At 43.8% G+C, this 12,422-nt stretch overlaps 1 protein-coding gene across 1 annotated transcript in view; it reads left to right on the forward strand.

Annotated features, from left to right (window-relative positions):
• Positions 1-12,422, forward strand: part of DNAH17 (dynein axonemal heavy chain 17) — an 8,024,690-nt gene that overhangs the window by 5,333,880 nt on the left and 2,678,388 nt on the right. Inside the window, exon 50 of the mRNA XM_069655242.1 lies at positions 12,130-12,221. Within this exon, the coding sequence (XP_069511343.1) occupies positions 12,130-12,221 (92 nt within the window). The remainder of the gene's footprint in view (positions 1-12,129; positions 12,222-12,422) is intronic.

The following is a 12,422-nucleotide window of genomic DNA, read 5'->3' on the forward strand; positions in this document are numbered from 1 at the left end:
CGATTTCAGGTGTGCTTTCTTCACCACACTAGTCGAGACTTCTCCCCAAGATGATGGTCACTAGAGATTGTTAACCCCTGCTATCTTAAATCTTACTTTCGAATGGATTGTGTCCTCCCATGTAATCCTCATCTTGTGATAATTCGTTTCACCAGCTTTGCTGCTTCGCTGCTTCGGAAAGATTTTTTCGGCAGAGGGCGCTGTGCTCGAGGCTGTGGCGTCGAATGTCCCTCGACGGGCTCTGTACCGTGTCAACATCACCAATGGTATAAATAGCTCGAGCACAGAAGAAAAATGTTGCAGGTCTTTGAGAACGCTGCCTCGACCCCCAGAAAAGCCAGACCCCGGTTGCTCCACTGGACGATGCAGGGAAGTTGGGAACTACGGTGCTAAAGCCAAGTAGTACCCATAAATCTCGAGTCGACAAATCGTTGAGAGAGCCTCAAGGATCGAGTGTTTCTCCAATCCCTCATAAAAAGCAAAAGTTGTCGAAGTTGAGTGCAGCGTCGTCGACGCCATCGGTGCCCGCAGCTTCGACGAAGCCTATATTTTCCTCAACGCCTTTGTCAAAGGCTTCGTGGAATGCGTTGAAGGTTCCTTTGACCCCCTCGAAGAAAACACCCATTCCTTCAACGAAAAATCAGGAGGAAGATAGAAGGTTTACATCTTCACCAAAATCTGACTTTATTAGGTCCATGTCTTCAATTTTTGAAGAATCTGGCTCAGATGATGAGGATGTCACTCTTTTTGGAGTGAAATATGGCACTAGAAAAGTTCCAGAGGAACTTATAAACCCTGATACAAAAATGAGAGACCTATGTGAAACTCTCCATTCTGCTAGTGGAGTGGACACATCACCCGAATTGGAGTTTGCTGTGTCTGATCCTGCAGAACATGCAGACTCAGGCTATAGGAATTTGATGAGTACAGTAATTGAATATATGGGTTGAGGAAGATCCTCCCCTACGTTTGAGCACGACGATATGACGGACATTATAGTCCGGTTACCCAGGAAAGACCCAGTTCTCCCTTTCCATAGGGCGCACCAAAGGACAGTTGAAAAGAACTGGGAAAAACCAGCAGTAGACAGCAATCTCCCAAAGAAGTACAGAACTTCTACTTCTGATCCAGAATACCTGAGTAGACACCCTATGCCAGAAAGTCTGGTTATTCAGGTTACTACTACTTCCAGGCAGACAGCATACCCAACCATACCTCCGGACAGGGAGGACAAAAAGGTTGATCCCTGGGCTCGTACATTTTTTACTTCAGGTAGCATGGCCTTGAAATCGACCAATGTCACCTGTACCCTGGCCAGGTTCACACATACCATGTGGGAATGCATTTCAGCGGCGGCTGAACATATTCCGGAAGGCGAGGAAAGGGAAAGCTTCCTGAATATAGTCAATGACGGTAAGGAGGCAATGGGGGAATGTCTCCAGTCTGGAATGGATACTGCTGATAGTATTAGCAGATCCATGGCATCAAGCACAGTGCTACGCAGATTTGCATGGTTGAGAAAGTTGGGGTTTGCACCAGATGTACAGAGCAGACTTCTCAACATGCCCTTTGATGGGAGCCTAGAAAAACTACAGACCTCGAAAGCAGCAGCTAAGTCCCTTAGTGCCTCCATGCAATGGCCTCAGAAACCCTATTCGGGCTCATTTTCCTGGTGGGGTCGTCCTTTTCGATACTACTCCTTGGTTGGTAGAGGAAGAGGATCGGCTTTTCAAAGGGGCAAGAGGAATGTCACTCGTGGTGGACGAGCAAATACTACAAAGCCATCTTCAGGAAGGGCATCTATGCCCTCAGCCGCTCCTGCAACCGCCTCCAAATCTCTTTGAGGTCTTATCATACAAAACATCAGTGGGAGGCAGAATTTCTCAACATCTGAAAGAATGGCGGGGCATTACTTCAGATGCTTAGGCACTGGAAACAGTAGCTCAAGGTTACTGCCTTCCCTTCCTAAAAAGACCTCACAATCATCCACCAGGAGCCAGCTCTACCAAAACTCCAGACCCGCTCCTTTTGCAGGAAATTTTAATCCTGCTAGAGAAAGGTGCAATAGAACATGTACCTGTAGCGGAGATTAACAAGGGCTGGTACTCCCCTTATTTTCTCATCCCAAAGACGGAGGACTGAGACCCATCTTGGAATTAAGAAAATTGAACAAGTTCCTCAGGAAGGACTAGTTCAAGATGGTAACACTTTCTCAGATCCTTCAGGCTCTCCAGCTCCAAGACTGGTTGGTATCATTGGACCTTCAGGATGCTTATTTTCATGTGCCAATCCATCCCAAGCACAGAAAATACCTGAGGTTCGCAGTTGGCGGTTCTCACTATCAGTTTCGAGTTCTGCCATTCGGGCTGACCTCCCCTTCAAGGTTTTTCACCAAGCTGATGGCGGTAGTGGCAGCGAGTCTCAGGAGAGGGGGGATTCACGTCTACCCCTACCTGGACGACTGGCTAATCAGAGCATGTTCTCCAGAACAAGCTCAGGAACACCTGTCGATCACCTGCCACTTCCTCCACAACGTGGGCTCCTCCCTCAATTTCAAGAAGTCCCACATGATACCATCCCAACAACTCCAGTTTATCGCCGCAGTCTTGGACACTTCCTTGGGCAAAGCCTTGCCGCCCGAGGTGAGAGCTTTACACATCTAGCAGATTGTAACAACATTCCAGAAAGCCCAGCATCTGCCGGCCTTCGATTTCCTGAGGTTGCTCGGCCTCATGGCATCCTGTATTTTTCTGGTGCAGGAGGCCAGACTGAGAATGAGATCCCTCCAATGGGCCCTCCGAACTCAGTGGTCCCAATTCCCGGGGAATATGTCAGATTTTCTGCAAGTCCTGAGCGCAATTGCTCAGGATCTATCATGGTGGGCTTGCAACGACAACATCCTCAAGGGAGAATCTTTTTGGCAACCATGGCCGGAGATAACAGTAGTGACGGACGCCTCACTCACGGGGTGGGGAGCTCACACCAAAGATCTGACAGTCAGCGGACGTTGGTCTCCATCGGAGTCCAAACTACACATCAACCTATTTTAGCTGAGGGCAATCAGACTAGCGCTGAAGGCCTTCCTACCCTCTGTACAGAGAAAGAATGTCCTGATAATGACGGACAACACAGTGGCCATGTACTACCTCAACAAAAGAGGAGGCGTAGGATCACTACCTCTGTGCAGAGAGGCAATGAAGCTCTGGTTATGGGCAATACAAGAAGGAATCTCTCTATCGGCAGTTCACCTAGCCGATAGGAGAGCAGGAGAGCAGAACACGGCGGCAGACGCTCTGAGCAGGCAGAGCAGTCTCCCACGAGTGGGAGTTAGACTCAGGAAGTCTTTCTGGAGATCTTTGCCCTTTGGGGAACCCATCAAGTGGATCTGTTCGCAACCACGGTAAACCGGAAGTGCGATCAGTATTGCTCGGGGAAATTATCCCCGAGAGGAGCTCTAGGAGATGCGTTTGTAGTGGATTGGGATTTTCCCCTCCTGCACGCATTTCCTCCAGTCCCCATGATTCCTCAAGTAATCAGGAGGTTCAGAAAGTTCAGGAAAACCATGATCCTAATTGCCCTGGACTGGGCCAGGAGGACGTGGTACCCAGACCTTCTAGACATGTCCATCTGCCCTCCAGTACATCTTCCACAAAAAGAGGAACTTCTCTCGCAAGATGAAGGTCGGGTTCTCCATTCAGAGGTCAACACACTCAACCTTCATGCATGGTTTCTGAGAGGTTGAGATACAAGGATTGGGATCTTCTGTATGACGTAATGGTGATTTTGCTTTCGGCCAGGAGACCAGCAACTAAATCCTTGTATCAGTGTCGTTGGAATAAGTTCAGTAACTGGTGCAAAGATAGGGATGTGGACCCTTTTCAATGTAGCACGCCAATGGTGCTTTCTTTTCTATTACATCTAGCCAATCTGGGGTTCCAGATTGGAACAATCAAAGGATATCTTGCTGCGCTGTCAATTTTCTAGCGCTCTTTGCAAGAGGTTTCTTACTTAAAAATACCATTAATAATACAGTTCCTGAAAGGACTTACAAATGTATATCCACCAATACCATTTCATGTTCCAACTTGGGATTAAAATTTAGTTCTTAAATTCCTAACATGTATACCATTTGAGCCTCTGCACTCCTGTCCATTGAGGCTTTTAACACTAAAGTTAACTGTCCTTCTTGTGGCATTAACATCAGCCCGCAGGGTTAGTGAACTACAGGCTCTCGCATGTAAACCTCCAAATACCACATTTTACAAAGACAAGGTAGTTCTGAAAGTTAAACCATCTTTCTTACCGAATGTAGTTTCCGACTTCTATTTGTCGCAGAGAATTGTTTTACCAACATTCTATCCTCCTCCTCATTTGGGAAAAGAAGAGGAAGGATTACATAGGCTGGACCCCAAGAGGGCCCTCAGTTTTTACATTGCAAGAATGACAAAATTACGTCAAGACAACCAACTCTTTGTGGGCTGCACAGGTCATAAAATTGAGGTTAGCGGTGACAAAACAAACCATATCCCGCTGGTTTATTCTAGCAATATTGGAATGCTACAGATTAGCAGGAAAAGACCCACCGGATGGGCTACATGCTCACTCCACAAGGGAAATGGCTACTTCTGTGGCTTTGAAGAGGGGAGTCCCTGCAAAAGATATTTGCTCGGCTGCAACATGGGCATCAATGCGTACTTTTATCAAGCATTACTGTTTAGATGCCTCCTCCTCCAATGAGGGGTTATTTGCCAGAGCGGTACTTCACTTTGTCAATGAAAACAAGAACTAGCACTCCCACCTCCAAATTGATCACTGCTATGGGAGTCTATCACAAGATGAGGAATACGTGGGAGGACACAATCCATTCGAAGAACAAGTTACTTACCAACTGTAACGTTCTTTCGACTGGATGTTCATCCCACGTATTCCTCATGGATCCTCCCAGCCTACCCCGCAGTACAGTTTATGTTTTCTTACAATTTCCTTTCACGATGAGCCTATCAGTCACAGCATACGCCTGGATTTTCCATACGTATTTCCTCGAAAACACAGAACTGAATCTAACGGGCGCAGCTCGAGCTATTTATACCATTGGTGACATCGACACGGTACGGAGCCCGTCGAGGGACATTCGACGCCACAGCCTCGAGCACAGCTCCCTCTGCCGAATTTCTTTTTCCGAAGCAGCAAAGCTGGCGAAACAAATTATCACAAGATGAGGAAGCATGGTTTCTTGCGCACTCGATGCAAGTACTTGATTAAGTACTGCTTTGTTGCACGGGTGCCCTGCTCTGCTGCTCCATTGTGTGAGCCTCTGCCTGTCAGCCTTCTCCTGCCGACGGCCGGATTGTGAACTGTGGCTTCTTTAAGAAGAGTTCCTCCTTTGTTGCTTACATCACATATAAGCAACTGCACATGTGCTCTCGTGCGCAGGCACTCGATGCAAGCACTTGATTAAGTACTGCTTTGCTGCTCGGGTTCCCTGCTCTGCTGCTCCATTGTGTGAGTCTCTGCCTGTCAGCCTTCTCCTGCCGACGGCCGGATTGTGAACTGTGGCTTCTTTAAGAAGGTGAACCTAACAACAGACTTTGTTGTGGATTTTGTTTGGTTAGTGGGATTTGAGGACTTTGCCTTCCTGACTTTCGTTTTTGTTCTTCTTTCATCAGAGTTCCTCCTTTGTTGCTTACATAACATATAAGCAACTGCACATGCGCACTCGTGCGCGTGCACTCGATGCAAGCACTTGATTAAGTACTGCTTTGCTGCTTCACTGCGGAGCCAGTGGTCGAGGTATCCCTGACCTTTATTCTGTGTGTGCAATTTTTTGTTTTAAATTTATTTATTTATTATTATTATTTTGTTTTACTTGCTCCACCGTCTGAGTTGGGTACTGAACAAAGCTAAAACTTTACGAACTTGTTTCCATTTGAATCAATGTGTTGTTATTTGCACTGGTTTAAACTTGAACTTCTTTGAACTGCTTTTGTAAAATACCTTTCTTGTAGCTGTCCCCTGTTGCCTCTTGGCATACTCTTTAAAAACCGGCATGCCAACCTCTTTACATCAACAGGGTCCTTCTACCGTGCTTACACGGGTCTTATGTTCATCTTATATGACTATCACCTTGTCTCCTATAAATATGGCGACAAGTACAAAAGGAATGATTTCATCAGCGCCTCCTTTCATGAGCACGGAGGCCATGCACCATCCACAAGTATTTTTTTCAGGTGTTCCCATAGCTCCCATAGCGGCTATTCCACAGGAGCCCAGCTCGAAATTCTCAGCGCTCCCATTATCAGATAATACAATGCTTTGCACACCTCTTCCCCGTCTTCCCCACCCAAAGCAAGGTACGGTAAATATAGCGATGCCCAGAACCTCTTCACCCTGCATCGACCCTGACCTCTCCATTTATGCTAGCCAGTGTGAGTCTCCGACTTCCATGCACCCTGATCCTACTAGTGTTGTGGAACTCACTTCAGACTCGTCATCGGCCAAGAGCTTGCCATCTATCAGTTTCGTGTATCCCACCCCGCGAAGAGCGCGAGCATCGACCGCCCTTCCTCCCTCTCCTCCAACGCAAGAACCAGACTCTACTTCTATGCATACCCAGCCTCCACCACTTGAGCTGGATACTACTATTTCAGTAGTCTCCTCCTCACCTTCTATGCTTGGCGTTACTTTAGCAGCCAAGCAGTTAAACTTACAAAGTCTATTTAAACTATATGAAAGTTTGGATACAAAAATTTCAAATCAAGCAATTCAATTCCAACAAGTACTCTCATCTTTAGAAACGCTTGTACAATCTTCCAAGCCCACTTCTCCAGGAGTCTTGAAAGCAAATGATGTTACTACTGATGATATTTCTATCATTACAGTAGGCTCTGTTAGATCCCCAGCACTGCGCTCCTTGCACGCTCCAACCTTGCCAACTATTACTAACATCATTATCCCTGAGACTGGAATTAGCTTTCCTGCTGTTCCTGCTCTGCTTAATGCATCGTGGGTCAGCATTCCAACATCCCCAACTGGTGCTGAGCCAGTGATAATTCCATTCCCTTCACTGACCACGAGCCCTACAAAAGAGGGTGTCCCCTTGCACGCGCCAAATGCTATCCAAAAGAAAAAAGGAATTCCAAGAGTATCTCGTCCTCCCACTAAGAAGAATTCAAAACATATCACTCTGAGACTTCCCAAACAAACAATGAAGACTTTCTTTCAAACTCTGAATCCAAGTAATCGATGACATGCCGCTGTCGAAGCAACAGCATGTCCATCAGTGTTGCCCATTGTTGAACCTTCAACCGTACTACCTACCACACATAATCCTCCAGTGCTTTACCATCTGTGCCAGTGCCACCAGTCCTGTTGAATCCTATTGTTCTACCACCAAAGCAGGTTTCATCAGGCTCAGTCTTGAGACCCCAAAGTCTGGTGATGCCTGCCCCACTCACTGCGTCTGCAGCTACCTTGTACCCCCCATTAAATGCCCTCATTCGAGAGCTTGATCAAGTGAACACTCAAAAACCTTTTGCTCAAGCTCATAATTCGATGGGCTGAGATGTACAAACCAAAATTACACTTCCTGTCAAGTCTGAGAGCGAAAGAGAGGCCGACGCTGTTGCAATTACCCAAATACGTAATGCAGTCGATTTTTATTTAGCCTCTTGCATCCAGCTTCTTGCTCCCATTCCGATCCAAAAGCCCCGAGAATTGAATCCCAATATGCATCAATGGCTAGTTCCCAATACTGCCCATACAGACGTAGATGTCCTAGGTCTCACCTCCTGATCTCTCAGCTTGATGCAATCCCAAGCACCACGGCACATGGTAGCCTCTTCTCAGACAACATCGGATCCTGATCTACTTACAAATCCTAAGCCACATGATGTACATCTTATGCCCCCTAAGGCACTCTCCACAGACAAACGGAACTGTCACCCTCTAATTCTGAAATGTAGAGGAGGTAGTTTTAACACCTGCAATCTTAACAGACAGAGTGTGTTAAACATCTTCTCAGAGCTCGTGGAACTCGAAGACATTTGCTCGAGTGATCTCGAGCAAATTGAATTTATTTCCGAGTCCACTTGCTCAATTGTGCGCCTATGGATTCCATCAGGCATTGTACTAAACACTTTTTGGAAAGCCAACTGTTTAACATGAGCTTTCTATTAGCACAAGATCCTGCGCGTACGGGAAACGATGTAAAACAAATATCATCCAACGCCTACCTGAATGACCCAACATTGACACATGCTTACTGTAAACAACCTTATAAGTCATAACCATCATTAACATTTACTTAATGCCATGTCACTATCGCTAGTTGGAACACGCGAGGCCATTCGCACCTTCAGACGTCCATTACTAGTTTCCAAGCAGAGTATGACATCATAGCCTTGCAAGAAACTTGGCTCTTGCTTCCACCTCCCTGGAATAACTATGAAATTGCTCTACTGCCAGCTATCGCGGGCCTTAAGGGTCGTCCGTCTTTGGGCCTCTTGGTAGCAGTGAATATGGCAAGGGGTTTCACCATCCAGCCTTGGTCTTCAGTTTCTTCTTTTATACAGCTTGTAAAAATTGCATGCCCATCTCACATCATTGCTTTAATCAATATTTACTGCAATCCTCTTGGGCTAACTGACTCTGCTTTCTACACAGGCCAAAGCCATCTTCTTGATTTGATACTTGTTACCCCAGAGATTACAGAAACAATTATTGTGGGAGATCTTAATTTAGACTGTCTACATCCCAAATGGAAAACAACAAGTGCAAAGGTCAAGCGGTAGTCAGCATTTATGTTGGAATGTAACTTTCACATGACTAATGGCTCGATTCGTGGTGATATTCCAGCCCACCCGACATGGCATAGAGAGAATACAAGTACTACTATTGACTACATGTATTTACATTCGAATTTCAACGGACAGATACGTATGTTCCAAGTTATTCCCCAGACGCACAGTGACCACCACTTGCTTCTGTTAACATTAATCTGGAACTGTACACCACACAAGAACTCTTTCTTCTCACAAAAGTTGATTGTTAATAATGCTAGATCTCGCTTTCATTGGGCCGATAGCAACCTTCTAACCTTGTCACAGTTAGTTATTTGCAATAATGAATCCTATCATCCCACTCAGTATACTATCCTTCTTGCTACATTCAAGAAACCAATGGGAAATTTGCCTCATCATGAGTCCTCTCACAGACATTCTTTCAACCCGTTACTCAAAGTGACAAAGAATGAGTACCAACGCGAAAGAAGACTTATTCGCAAACTAAATGAGCCAACTCGCAATCAACAGTTAAAATCTGCCAAATGTAGGTTTCGCAACTGGATGCATCAACATAAAGCTCATATTATCCAGCGGGATGGTGAACACATGCTCAAATTAATAGCGAACAAAAACACTGCTGAAACTTGGACAATATTTAATCAGTGTGCTCACCAGACCCAAGCTATTATGCAAATTCTTAATGTCACAGAGGCCCAGTGGATCCAGCATTATTCAACTTTATACGCGGATCCGACCTTTTCCAATTTTGTCTTTTGTTCTGAAGGTCCTCAAACCTGGTTTCTTGAATGTTCCCCGTCCATTCTGGAGGATTATATTAAACACATTAGTCCATTGAGAGCTATGGGACCTGATGGTCTCACTAATTTCATGGTTAAATCTAATCCTTCTATGTGGGCAATAATCCTAAACTATCTTTTCCAACAGATTATGACCTCTCGCATTATTCCCTATTCTTTAGTTCCTATCCATAAGAAGGGTGACCGCACCCTCCCTTGCAACTACAGGCCGATTGCATTATTGGATGCGCCTGGGAAACTTTTCTCCAAACTAATACTCTGTGATTTCAGTCTTTGGACCAAAACGTCCCATACCCGAGACCCCTTTCAGACGGGGTTTCTAGCAGGCATGGGCACGAATATTAACATGCTTTGCCTCAATGCGGTTAAGTACCAAGCGCAAGCAACCAAAAAAGCAATTTATTTTGCATTCCTAGATTTGCATACAGCATTTGATGCAATTTCTCGGCCCCTACTTTTTGCCAAACTTGCTAGAGATAAATGTCCTCCCACATTACAACAAATTATTTACTCACTGCACTCCCGAACTTCAGTTCGCATTAGACTTATCCTCGGAGGATTACTATCTATACCAATTCCAACCGCCTGGGGTCTAAAGCAAGGTTGCCTTTTAGCATCTGCAATTTTTAACTACTTTATGCATGATGTTCGGCAGACCTTTGAGTCGATACCATCTGATTCACCAAAAATCAACAATCATTTGATCCAGACTCTTATGTATGCTGATGATTTGGTATTAATTTCTAAAACCCTGAGTGGCCTTCAAAGTCTATGCGAGGCATTCAACGGCTACATAATGCAAAATGAATTGCGGGTCAACACTTCAAAAACACAAATTGTAATATATAGACCTTCCGATTCGACCAAGCATAAATTTCAGTGGCCCATTAACCACATTAATTTGGTAGTAGTTCCAAATTACATCTATTTGGGAATGGTGTTTGATGGTAGCGGCTCAACTGCTAGCCACTTAGATGCGGTACAGCACAAGTTAGATACAGCTATTCCCCAAACCAAAATTATAATGCATCATTTTGGTACTTTTACAATGAAACCGGCGTTGATATACTGGAAACAAAAAGCTACCCCCTGCATACTATATGGCCTGGAATCTCAACCACCATGGTCTCCGGTGGTGTTTGATAAAATTGAAGGCAAATTCTGGAAAGCGATTCTCCAACTTCCCCAAAGCATTCCAGTGGCTTGGGTGCGCTTTGAATTAGGCCTAACCTCCCTTTATGCACAATACTAGTGGAAAGCCTGTGCTCTCCTCCATAAATGTTTATTATCAACCAAGGAGGTGAATTTCCTAAAATTCCTGTCTGATTACATTTTTAAGACGGAACACTAATTTGTTAAATACTGGTTACGTGCCGTTTACACCATCTTAGTGCAAGAGGACGTTACTTTTAGCATGCTGCTTAACAATCCTGACAAAGCGAAACAGTTGATCTACCGTTGTGATTGGATTAAGACCAGATTTCGATGTCTTCAATATAAAACCGCAATCCGTGAACAATTTAGAAACAAAAGCTTGGGATCGATGGAAGCGTACCTACTCAGGTTTCCCTGTAAAAAAACACGCTCAGGAATCATTAGGCTGTGCTTCAACTTGTGGCACACTCGAGAACTTCTGTACAAACGTAAGTCTCTCGAGTTGAAGTCATCCTTTTGTCGATACTGTTTAGATACAGATACCAAGGTGTTTGAAACTTTAGAACACATTGTATCCCTATGTCCAGCTGTAATTCATGCACGATTGAAATACTTCTCTGGTCACTGCAATCATTTGAGAATTTTGGACCCAGTTGAGAGGTAGTCCACAGTGCTGGGTACATCAAATGTTTCGTTAAAAATTGCAACAGTTAATTTTCTTCATGCAATTAATCTCACATGTTGAATTGTTTATGCATTTTGATTTGCTCTTTTTCTTCGAAAGTTGTAAATTAATTCAATTTTCTTTTCAAATTGTGTCAACAAGCTTTGGGAAAAAAATATCTTCTTGTTTGATGTAATTCTTCTGTTTGATGTAATCTTGTGTATTAGATGTGTTGTATATATTTTTAAAAAAAAGAAAATGTAAAGTTTTGTATTGAAAAGTTGATTAAATTCAACAATATAAATAAAAATATAAAAAAAGAAAAGATTTATCCTGAAAAAGTGATCATCTCACATTTGAAATTTCAAAATATTAGTTGTGTGTGCCATTTCTGCATAAGGACTACATGTATGCCAAACATCTCCTAAACGTAAAGAGACATTTACCAGCTTTAAGGTAACATGTTTGTTTAAGCAACCATGTTGGACATAAACACAAAATGAAACTTTGCCAAATATGGCATGAGTGTTGGGTTTTGTCCAGCACAGTTGTTTGCTAAATTTGGTGAACTTGGTGAACTTTTATGGAACAGAACATGTTATTATTTAAAGTGTGATGTAACCTTAACTGCACTATATATACACACAGATATATATTATGCAAATGAAATAATAGGGATTCCCATATTTTTATATTTCCTTTCTTACTATAGCGCTTCACCAAAAGATTACATCAACGTTTCTTCCAACTGCCATAAAATTTCACTACGTGTTTAACCTTAGGGATCTGGCGAATATATTTCAGGTGCCAATTTCTATTTCTTTCTTACGATTGCCAGACAAATGTTTTTAACACATGTATTGTTATTTCCTTTTAATAGATTGATGCCTCTTAAAACTAAATTTGTGGCAGAATCTTGAGTAATACAAATCATTTAGTATCACTTATAAACCAGCTACTGCAGTGATTCTGCAAACCCATGTGCTCCAACTGAGGCATTACTAA

The sequence above is a fragment of the Ambystoma mexicanum genome, chromosome 3q (genome assembly GCF_040938575.1).
Source record: "Ambystoma mexicanum isolate Mex_15411 chromosome 3q, UKY_AmexF1_1, whole genome shotgun sequence".
Lineage (NCBI taxonomy): Eukaryota > Metazoa > Chordata > Amphibia > Caudata > Ambystomatidae > Ambystoma > Ambystoma mexicanum.